At 33.7% G+C, this 12,507-nt stretch overlaps 1 protein-coding gene across 1 annotated transcript; it reads right to left on the bottom strand.

The window, feature by feature from the left end:
• Window positions 1–2,098: 2,098 nt before the first annotated feature.
• LOC112036425 (probable pectate lyase 4) lies at window positions 2,099–3,957 on the bottom strand. Its single transcript, XM_024069221.2, has 4 exons — window positions 3,448–3,957; window positions 2,837–3,192; window positions 2,576–2,711; window positions 2,099–2,484 (listed from the first exon to the last, which is right to left on the bottom strand). The coding sequence occupies exons 1-4, from the start codon at window positions 3,919–3,921 to the stop codon at window positions 2,272–2,274; spliced, it is 1,179 nt and encodes a 392-aa protein (XP_023924989.2). The 5' UTR covers window positions 3,922–3,957; the 3' UTR covers window positions 2,099–2,271.
• Window positions 3,958–12,507: the final 8,550 nt, after the last annotated feature.

Below are 12,507 nucleotides of genomic sequence, written 5' to 3'. Positions count from 1 at the left end.
CACACTTAAATGATTGTATGTAATCATTTTAAGTGAATCATGTACATTGTACATAATAGGGGCATATGTCATCTTTCTATTGTTAAGTTACAACCAAGTTTGTAACTAAAATTTATCTAGTTATGAGAGCTATAGTGAGTTTTAAGGTATGTATCGTTGTATAAATTGGCCACAACCTTTTCCAGCTTCCATTTTGCTTCAAGCCGTGGCTGACCTTTATAATAAAATAGTGACAAAGGTGACTTCGATTGAGGATTTGGTTTTGATGTGTATAGTTCCACATTCTACACGCTAATCAAAAGGCAAAAAATCCTTCAGGGTGTGTTTGTTTGGAGGTGAAATAGGGTAGATGGAAAACTTTGGAGAGAAAATAGGAAGAAAAACTTTTTTGAGTATGTTTGGTTGGGTGAGGAGGAAAAAAAATAAATGATAGAGCCCAGGTGTTTTATCCCCGGGTCCACCAAAAAGTTTTTTCCTTAAAATTGAGAGAAAACTGAAGGGAAAAATTAAGGCTGCTTAATGGAATAAAATGCCCATGTTCAGTTCATTTTTTTTTTTTTTTTTATAAAACCCACAAACTTTTCCTTCCTAGAAGTCAAGGCAAAGTAGTCCTTTTCTTCTTTAGTTAGGATGCTATAGACAAAAGTTGGGACATTAAATTGGTGCACACCTCTATGATACGTACTCAGATCAGGCTCCCACATTTGACCTAACTTGAACATTGTGAAAATGTTGATGCGATGTTTTCGATCACAAGTTTGTCTTGTTATCTAATCCTAGTTACAAAACATTGGACTTCGTAGTCTTTGTTGCTTGTGGTCGTGGGAATACTAAGAAATTGACAAATGCTATTGGAGGCCACAATATACAATAAACCAATATAGGCCACTGGAAAATTAATCAACCTATGATGTCAATTATTGCAAGGGGCAATTATGTGTGGTGGTATGTTCTAGTTTGTTACAATGTTAGACAACTTAATCAAAAGGCAATAATGGATTGTCTTGGTGATGCCCCAAGGACTAGTAGAGTAGTTCCTTCCTTGGGTTAGCTATTTAGATATGGTGGAAATATTGGTGGTTCTGTGACATGGGCAGCAACTATGGATAATAGTTGCATATATACCCACAAAAATTTGACAACAGTTGAGTTAACAAGCCTGTATTGATTCTTATTTGGATTTACTATTGATATATTTTTTTATATTTACCATTAACAATTTGATACATTAGCAGGTGCCACATTTTTTGTGTCTATAGACTTTCTCTAGTTGCATTATTTTTGGGTAATAATTCTTCATTTTTCTGTGGATGCTTTCGATTACTTTGGATGCAAGCCTAGTATAGCATATACTTGATAGAAGATTACTTGAATATATCCTACAAGAAATTCCTAAAAGACCAGGCAAGGACGTGGGCATGTATAGTTTGCAAAACAGAAGCTTTGAGCCACACTTTTGAGCTGAATCTTATAATTATGTCACATCAACCTTTTTGAAAATTTAATTTTGAGTGAGGTTAAGACTATCATATATTCTATTACATAAATTGTACAAACTGATATAACAAATTTTAAATACAAAATTAAAAAAAAAAAATCAAAATGTTGTTTTATCATGTTATTAATATGGTACTAATCGTATTCAATGTCAAGTTTTTTTTTTTTTTTTTAGAGGAAATGTCAAGTTCATTTGTAAATTTATTTTAGTAAAATTAGTAATAACTTAATCTATTTATTTATTTATTTATTTTTGTTCTATTAAATTTTTTAAGTATTGAAATTTGATTTTTTTTTTTTCAATGTTCAATGTGCCATTGTTTTTATGCTGTACATTTTTGGACAAGTTTTTCTTTTAGCTGGCGGCTAGCTCCACAAATGTTAATTGGTTTTCATTTTACTTGTGTCAAGGAATTTATTTTTTATTTATTAAAACAAACATACACACGAAATAGATGATGAAATTGTAACACAAAAGTACACCATACATCACAAACTCCATTCAAATGTTATAGAGTATACCCGACAACTCAACAACACTATTTTTTCTTTAATTAACAAAAACAAATGTGCATACCCTACAATTCAGGCGACACTATTTTTTTTTATCCAAATATAAAAGAAGAAGGAAAACCATTGGCATGCTAAGTCAACGATTGCATTGAAGACCAATATTGCTAAAACAATGTACTCCTGTAAATTTTATTTATTTTCTATATTCTATATTTAGCCTCCTTCAAGTTGACGCTCCATTTTCTCTTCAAACTCTTTGCCTCAGCATCTAGACCGTGGTATGCATCGTAAAGCACCAGCTGATTTTGTCAATGACCTCACTGTTCTTGCATCTGCAGCTTGGAAAACTTGTTCACGGTTATAGTTTGGTTTTACCCCGCCAGCACCTGTTTCAATGAATCTAGCTCCATTTTCAAATACATCATTCACTGAGTAAAATTTCCATGACCCTCTTTCACCATTTCTCCATGTCACCTGTTAATATTAATTTTATGCATTGTGTATGTGTTAGTATGGGTATATGCATTTTTGTAACTTAATGACAATGGAAGTATTGAAATTTTACCTCCTTGTTCCCTAATTTTGGTGCAATGAAAAGGTTGGCTTGACTCTTGACACTAGGATTCATGCTTCCCCCTATAGCATATTGCATCCATCCCTGGTAAAGGTTGTTCACCACATGTGCATATCCAAATCGAATCCTACAAAGTTTTATTTGTGTGCATAAGATAGCTGATTTAATATATTATATTGTTGTGGCTTCATAAATATATGATTGATTGGTTTATGTCTAGAATTCCTTGAATGAAAAGGATCAATTACATACCTTGGCATCCTTTGATTGCAATTAGGTCCAAAATGGTTGTACATGACTGTGACCTTCATGTTCTTGTCACGCAAGAACCCATCATCGTGTCCAAGAAGGATGACCTTGTCTTGGTTTTTGAACCAGTTGTTGGAGATGGTGATATCTGTAGAACCTCGAGTTACATCAAGAAGGCCATCCTCACTCTCATAAAGTGTATTGTGGTCTAGCCAAACCTTTGATGCAGTAACCAATCTGATTGCATCTCCATCAACTTGACCTAGTGAAATTATCTTTGAGTTTGGACCCATTACTATGCTAGGTGGTTGGGATCGGCAATGGTGGATGCGAAGACCATGAATGATTATGTTGCTTTGCTATTGATATATCAGGTACATTTTAGTAATTGGTCAGCTCAAAAATGCTAAATGTAATGAAAAATGTTAGAGAGATACCACGACAATTTATTTCACAGCTTGTTAAGTTGTCATATTGTGACTAGTCACTAGTACAACATCACTTTTATGTGAAATTATCTATTATATCGCTTTTATAGTGTGCTAATCAATAATCAATATGTTACCTAAGCAATTGTGAAAATTTGAACAAAAAAGTTGGTGTAAATTACATACCTTATAGATCATCAAGCATGCATTATCGGCAATTTGAACATTAACACCCCGACCATCAATGGTTGTGAAACTACTAATGAGAAGTGGTTTCTCAAGTCTAATGCGCATGCTTCTTTGAAATGTGATCCATTTTTTCCCTTTGATCATGGTTGTTCCATATCTTAAGGTCCCTGGTTTTGGGTTAATTGGGTTGTCACTAGGTTCAGTGACTACATATTGTGTGAGGCCTCTTCCAATGTTGTTGGTCATCTTCCCAGCATAACCTACTGAGCATGTGGCAAGTTGTTGTCTGTTCCTTCGCCAATCAGGGTTCCATCTCCAGCAATGATCAATCACATTCATTTTCAAGCCAGTGATCTTTGTTTTCTTAGCAAGACTAACATTAGAAGTGGAGAGCATAACAATGACAAAAGCCAAAGCAAAGTGCCAAAGGATGGCAATGTTGATGCCTTTCAAAGCCATATTCATGTGCATGTATTAACTCAAAAAATGCAAACTGAGATAGAGAAAGAGGTGGGTTGTACTGGTTTGCAAATAATTGGAGTGGAAAGGGATATATATAGGTGGAGTCGTTAGTAATGCATATGAGTTTGTTTAGGTGGTTTTAAAGTGGATGCTGAGGAGTGTGCTATTAATAGGTATTGGTTTTGCGTCCTCCGCCCAATTTAAAATAGATTAGCTTGCTACAATTGTGTAGCAGCCAAAGTGACAGAGCAAGCGAGTGTTTGTGCCATTTCTAGGATAAAGAACGCGTAAAATTTGAAACTTCCACGTACAAAGACAGTAGCTATAATTGGCTTCTCTCATGTAGGGGTTTCTTCGCTAGGAGATATCATGGATGTGAACCATTACATGAGTGGCGGGTAGAAACAAATTTTCACAATTTTAAGGTGTTAGTTAAATTATGATTAAACTAATGTCACTATTACATGTGTTGATATCGCCATTATTATTTATAGATCATAAGTTGTAAAAAAAATGACAGTAGTAGATTTTTTGTTATTATAGAAATGTTTTTTTGTTATTTAATTATCACTTTACTCTTTAAAAAATGTGATTAATTAGAGCAACAGTGACACACATAAACATAACCTAGCATGCAACTATATTTTGAATTGAAGGTGTCAAGTGGGTTCCAATTAACTCAACTGGTATAATTTTTTATTATTGAATAAGAGATTTAAGATTCGAACCTCACCTACATTAAAAACCAATTAGTGTCTTAGTCTGATGATAAAAAATAATCATCAAGAATGGAGGCTATAGGTTGAACTATCTCTCAAAAAGAGAATTGAATGTGTCTACTAATTTAATTGATTCGATCTCTTGGTGTTTAATATTTAAGCTATTTCTATAATTTTCAGTAAAAAAAAAAATATATATATATATATATATATTAAGCTCTTATAATTATCATAATTTTTGTTTTGTTTTTGTGTTTTTTTTTTTTGGTTTTTTTTTTTTTTTTTTTTTGAGAGAATCTATCATAACTATTTCTAGTACATTATAAAATTAATTTTAATTTTATAGCATATAAGAAAACCATCGACCCCTTAACTGTAAAATAAAATATAAAAACGCTCTGCAAGTTGACAAAAACTTGTCACAATCTGTTATAAAAAAATAAAAATAAAAAACTTGTCAGTCTCACTTTGACTTTTAGATCATTGTTAATATATTTCATAAGTTCTGGCTTCATTGGCTGATGATACTGCTTCAAAAATTTCAGCAAGCCGCTTCAAATTCAACTTCAATTTTCCCTACCAATTAATTTAGCCTGGGTCTGGATTCCGCAGCTGCGGTGCGTTTCTGAAACTGTGTTTTCTTTCTTTTTTTTTTCTTTTTTTTTGCCGCACTTGTTGACTTTGGGGGACAAAATACACTATACGTGCACTGTTCATACACTGTTTACGCAATATTTAATATTAAAAGTGGGTCCCACAATACTATTCACACATTTAAAAATTATTTTGCTACAGTGTTTTCAGCAACAATCAGTTTTTAACAACTTTCAGCAACAATAAATACTATCTAAACAGACCCTTAATTGAAAAGTTAGGGATTCATCCTTGATTAAAAGAATAATAATAAAGTACTCAAAAAAAAAAAAAAGATTGTTTTTTTTTACCGAGTGACAATTGCAAGTTTTAAATTTTTGAGGAACCTTTTTCTTTCTAAAAGATTTTATTTTTATTTTTATTTTTAAATTTACGTTCATAAAGTTCCCATCACATTCATTAACACCCTGTTATATTCATGTCTCTTAATTGACATTAATTGACTGTAGTTTTGTTTTGCTAATCACCCTGTAATACTAATATTCATGTCTCTTATCATTGTTATTTGGCTATGTTACATGTTGGAGATGTATATAGCAACTGTACTCAAAGAAACATGTGGTATATTATTTGTTGGTCTTTCTATTTTCTTAGTTTTTTTTTAATCTTTAAGATCAACATGAAAAGTTAATCATTAAATTTTTTCTAGATCATAGCTTGGTTTCTATCACTGTCTGAGTATCCCATTTGTAAAACTTGACAAGAAAATTATTAAAAATATATTTATTTCTTTTTTCTTTTTGTGTTAATAAAGGTGAGTTTTACTGGCCTAATTAATAAGATAATGAAAACTTCAAAAGAAAAAATTACAAATATAATTTTTCAAAATGTATCGTATGAATTGAAACTTACTTACACATCGAGTTCAGGACTAGTATAAATAAAATCGACAATGCCAACCAAAGTCAATTCTAAAGTTCATAATGGAGGCTTGGCTATAGGTAAATTGTATGTTTTCTGCATTGCATGATAAAAGTTAATACTTATTTTTCTGATAAAATCTGATCTATTTGCAGATAGTTGAATATAGACAAGTTCTGAAATGGACATGCCCATGGATATAACTTACCTGAGCATGAACATTCCAACATACAGATGAGTACTTGCAAGGTATGTCATTTCCTCCCATTGACATATTTGTCATGCAGGTGAAGCTGTGTCTGACTTGGAGCAACTTCATCAGTATGTAGAGAAGGAGCTGCCACTTTACCTCAATGCAGATAGAAAATGAAGGATTTCAATGAGTTCCACACAAAACTTGCTGGACTGAATAGGCTTACAAAGGGCTTATCCAGATAATATGGCTTGACCGCGAATTAGCTTGAACAAGATTTTGTAGGACTTGAGAATATTGGAACCATTTCTTCATATTAAATGTAGGACTAAGTGAGGGTATTACTGCTGTAAGATAATCTCTGGCACTCTATATGTAATCACAAACATTAACTTTGAAAATGCCGCCTAAACTTGGCAGGAAAATCACATCAGTGTTTTATTTTTTGGCCTAGATTCTGAACTCGAATATCATGCAACTTACTTTCTCATTGAAGACCAAGGCAGGAAAAAATGCTTCACTGCATGCCATGAAGTATGAGTTGCTTAGCTCCTAACTTTCTGTAGAATTTAGAAGTGGGTAATTTATTGTAGGATGATTAACATTTTACACTTTTCAGCTTTCCTTTCTTCTTGCTTAAGACATACTTGAAATAGTGGAGCTTTTCCTACTATTACTCACTGTCTTGTATTTCAATGGAAACAGTGGGACTCCGAACTGCTTAGAATTTAGTCCAAATTGTAGATAATGATCTATCAGATGTGGCTCTCAGGGTGCCTGAAGCAGGACTGTTGAGTCAAAAAGCTTGGGAGGTTGGAGGGCTAAGGGTCCAACATGCAGATCAAGTAGTTCCAGTAGAAATATTGACGACTCAATCCACTGATCTGGTGAACATTGAACATTTGAAAATGTCAAGTCAGCCACCATCGGCCAAGATGTTCCAGCAACGCTGGTGAACCTAATGAATTGTGCAAGTTGAGGCACCTGATGCGAAGTTATTGGTCCTCTTTCTTTGGCTGGTTGGATGTAATGGTGAATAGGACCTAGTGGAATGTCATTGAGAGTTTTCCATTGATCACTTATCACCCAAATTATGAAACTAAGGAGAAAGCATAATGGAAATAAGATCGGAATGGGAGTAAGGGAGATAAGTGTATTGTGTATGTCTTGTGTTAATGGATTATGAGCTATATATAGTTCATGTTTCTATAAATTTAGTTGTAGCAAACTTGAAGCCCCCACTTCAGTTGTAAGAATGAACTATTTGGGGACAAAAAACTTTATTGGCTCCTATATGAATAGAATTAATGTAATATACTGTTTATCATTGCTTCCATTTTTTTTAAAACCAAACAAACAGCTTTTTGAAAGATTCAAACCCAGTACATCATTGTTCAAATGTTCAAACAACAATAATGGAGCCTCTTCTATCTAGGTTACATAATCTTCAATATCATGTGCATATCCTGCCAGAATGTGTGTTGTATTATTTGTTTCCTGTCTGGTTAAACTAACTCCCCATTGCTGAAACTGTTGCAGATAAAACTTGACTTTCCTACACAACATTTCCCCACCAAAACCATCATCTCCGTGTTCCTGAAGTTTTGCTATAACCTGTGCTGAATCAACTTCAAGAATTTTATGGTGTATGCCAACTTCATGAGAAAACCGAATGGCTTGGACTGAAGCCTCAAGTTCTGCTTCAATGCTCTCCATAAGTTTTCTCACAAAGACTAGGAATTCATGCTCTCTTCCTCTAATTACCACTTTACTGCAACACCAAATTCTTTGTGTCTCCTCACAGCTCGACAATACATGCACTGTGTCATCCTTATTTAATTTGCACCTTGGACACATTGGCTTCGTTAGAACCCTTCTTTTTACCTGACTGGCACATGTAGGTAGTGTCTTTCTTGTTCCTATTGAGCATATCCCATCTTGTACATTTTATTTTCTTTCTGTTGTCCCTCCTGTTTAATTATATTCTATACCAAGCTAGAAATTCTGTAGAGATGCACTAATGCACACCACTATAGATGGTATTGCAAGGGCCCCTAGGATTTCACTCCTTTGAGATGGCTTGCCTTCGTGCTTGTGGATTCTTTTTATTATACCCATAACATAAATTGGGGACTATACTACCCATTACAACAACAATAATGAAAATCTGTACAAACTAAAAAGATTGTCATGTTTGTTACAGATATTTAAGGAATCACATATCCTAGATACAAACAACAACATTCAAATTTAAAGCCCAAAACATATGGTATGTTGTACATATTTGGAACTCTACTCAACGTCGCCTCCAAGATCTAAAGCTCAGCATTGAATTATCTCTTGAATTTGCTGCAAAAAGTGTGAATGAGAAAGAGACACACACAAACAGGGAGAGAGAGAGAGAGAGAGAGAGAGAAATGTGATGTTTCACTTACAAAACAGAATCTGGAGCTATTTAAGTGCCCTTAATGGACTTTTTGGATTCCCAATCAAACCAAAAGATGATTCATCTAGCTTAAGAATGTCAATGGAAGACTGTATCAATCATTGAGCTGCTGCTTCATATTGTAGGCACAGCAATTTCTGCATTTGAAAAATCTAGCTAATAAGAATAAACCTCAAAGAGAACCCATGGAAATTGGAAATCAAGTTCTGAACACCAACAAAAAAATTAACTGTCTTTATCCTTTCAATATAATTCTTCACCGGTAGTTCTTAGTTATCATTGGATTACTTCAATTTCAAAATGGCCATTTCAATTTTTGGTTCCAAGTTCCAGGTTTTGTCTTAATCAAAAAAATTTTAAATCTCAATTCTCAAGCCAAAGACATTGGTTTTTTACATGAATAATGAGAACAAACTAAGATTTTTGAATGGCTTGAATTTTTAAAAAATGTACAAAATGATTTCTTTTACCTTCACATTTTCTTTTAACTTTGATATGTAGTCTTTAGGGAATGCATGCAAACTACAAAAGTTGGAACCGAATCTTCACAAGTTTTCTTGGGTCAACATCCTGATTAGGAACTTTCTCACATTTTCCTTATTCATTGTTCTCACTTTTCAATCAAATCTCTCTATACAACATCTTACCCCTACTTTTCAAAAGAAAGCTGCAGTAGCACTTGAGCTTTGCTGATAAACAAAAGTACTAACCTTCCAACTGTTTATGCAGAAAAACATGCATTTTATGAGACACTTATCAAGGAAAAAAATCACAGTGCTAGATAACCTATTTCATAAAATAAACTTCACCAGCATGATTTTTAGTAGTCCAATAATGATTATGTAGATTTTTGCTCTTAAATTGCTTATGGAAATTACAAGTGCAGGCTACATTCAATGTCTAGACACGGGAAAAACAGAGAGAGAGAGAGAGAGAGAGAGAGAGAGGCTTAAGAGACAAAAGAATGTCCCTAATGCTCACCCATAGCAGAAGAAAATGAACAACAGTACAACTAAACCTATATATGCAAATAGTTCTAGGTCTAAGTGTTATGTTCAATTGCTCCAAAAGTGTTTTCCACTATCTTTAAGGGTCCGGAAGCACACCACCTGATGTAATATTGTTTCACCACAGGTACCTTGGGGTTTAGGCAAAGGGCCTCGTTACAAAGCATTAGCAATATGGAAACATCTTGACAAAGTATGCAAAACAACATTTGCAGTAGGATAGGAAATACTGACCTAGAATGTTAGATAATGCATAAAGCTATTAATAAATGTGAGCAAGCTAAGACATAGGAGTGATAATATAGACATTGCAATTCCTTGCATGTTTAATGGCACAAGCTCCTTGAAAAATTATATTACAATTGAATTATAAGATCATGAAAAGGCATGAAATACGCAAGAAGAGAATATATGAAAGGTATTTTTTTTTTCAAACTAGATGCATTTGCCACATCCCCACAAAGCTGATAGTCAATGTGTTTACAATGACACATAAAGCGAAAAAAATCTGTCAGAGTTTTGCTTGATAAAACTATAGAAAATGGACATTGTACCTGAAAATGAAGCAAAACATATCTAAGAAATTCATGGTCACACCATATGATAGTATCTACTGGTTGGATGAGAAGAGTCAAACCAATGAGAACATTTAGCCAAACATATAGAAGATAAAAAACAAACTACAGATATCTATCTAGCACAATTAATTAAAAAGTAAAAAACTAAAGGATAGAGCTTATTCTAAAAAAGGACAAAAAGGATTCCTCTTATAAATCACAATAAGGAAAAAAAAAAAACATCAATAATTAGATTCCTCGTTGTAAATTCTCTTCTCACCAAAAGACTATAATTGAATACTTTCTAGAGGAAAATAAGCACTATGACAGAGGATTTAAGCTTCCATAGGTCAGCCCACATTTAAGAACTGGATCTCACAGTTCTTCTGCTTCCAATATAAGCATTCAATATGGAGAAGCCAGTAGGATCGGTTGACAGTAAAGAGACCTGACTTATTCATGGGGCCTAATCAGTTTAACTGCACTTCCCAACCTAGGAGTTAGTTGCTTCTAAATAATAGAGTTGGCTACATGAGATGTATATCAATTCCACACTAATGTACAATTTCATTGTGCAGTAGCTTGGTCATTGTATCAATATTATAATTGTAAGTTTGATGCATATACATATATACAATTTTTAAAAGTCTTTTTTGTCTTTTGAGATGTAATGAAAAGATATTTATGAAGTGAAGTTGGGTCTTTGGAGTTAGAGAATGACTTGTCTAATTTTAATTTGAACAGGGGTGCACCTTGTGACATTTTCTTTTCAAGGTTTTCAGGTCCTTAATAACAAATGAAATTTCTCTCGGGCATGTGTAGTCAATTTTATTGTTTGTGAACCCTCTTGAACTAAGTTTCTACAAACGACTCTTAGTCCTTTAGCTATTTCATGGAATTTATTTATTTATATTTTAAAAAGGTGCTGTTAACAGGTGCTGTGTGATAAAATTTAAAATAAATTATTTATGTTTTTTTTAAGAGATTTGGAAAAAATTGAATATATATTAAATGTGTATCAGTTTAGTGGAGAAAGTCAAAACACCTGTTAACAAAGTCCTTTTTTAAGAAATGCTAATGAATGCCCTTAGGACATTAGTTAATAATCTATTTAAAGAAAGTTTTTATGGGAAAAAAAAGTAATTAATATTTTGATAGGTTTTTTCATTTCCCATAAAAGTGGTGTCAAAACTTACCTAAAATGGATTGTGTGCACGCCAAAAATGAGGTTATTGGGTTGGACCTCACTTGGGCTCACAACTTATTTATGAAGTGGGTTTAGGATTTTCTACTTTGGTGCAATCTCAGCATAGAGAACCAACTTAATTGCCTCTCCCTCTGAACTGTTTTACTCTTTCTATACTAATACTACTACACTGGCTTCGCATTTCCCCTCTCTCTATATTCTCAGTTTCCTTATGCCTCTTTCAACAACCTCTTTTTCTCTCTAGCTTCTCTTATTTATAGCCTTATAATTAGTGGGGAGTTATGATTACTCTTATGGTTAGTGGTATAGGAGGTTCAATGTTATTATTGCTAAGTGGATGTTTAGTTGGGAGTGGGGTGTGGTGAGAGTGGCATTGGAACTGGCTCCCCACTTCAGGAGATCTTCTCGGCGGCGTTACTTCCTAAGGCAATACCGAGCATCTATAAATCCACCTTCCCGGGAGATTTGCACTTCCTGGCCAAGTTAGAGTTGATCGGCAAGAAATCACATTTGCAATTCATGTCATAATGTTATCATTGTGGTCTTTGAGTTTTGGAAGGGCACCAATGCTTATGTGGGCCAAGGCTGTGGACCCAATTAACTCATATGCGCACACAAGGTCCCAAGGCCCAAGACCCAATGCCCAACAAGGTTAAAGCCTCGTATACGTGGCATCAATACATTGGATCTTATGAACACAGGAGCCCTCGAGGGAGTCGTTAAGTACTCAAAAAAAAAAAAAAGATTGTTTTTTTTTACCGAGTGACAATTGCAAGTTTTAAATTTTTGAGGAACCTTTTTCTTTCTAAAAGATTTTATTTTTATTTTTATTTTTAAATTTACGTTCATAAAGTTCCCATCACATTCATTAACACCCTGTTATATTCATGTCTCTTAATTGACATTAATTGACTGTAGTTTTGTTTTGCTAATCACCCTGTAATTACTAAT

Source organism: Quercus suber, unplaced genomic scaffold (assembly GCF_002906115.3).
Source record: "Quercus suber isolate HL8 unplaced genomic scaffold, Cork oak 2.0 scaffold_23, whole genome shotgun sequence".
Classification (NCBI taxonomy): Eukaryota; Viridiplantae; Streptophyta; class Magnoliopsida; order Fagales; family Fagaceae; genus Quercus; species Quercus suber.
Note: the sequence above shows the minus strand (reverse complement) of the source record. Positions and strands in the feature narration are given on the sequence as shown.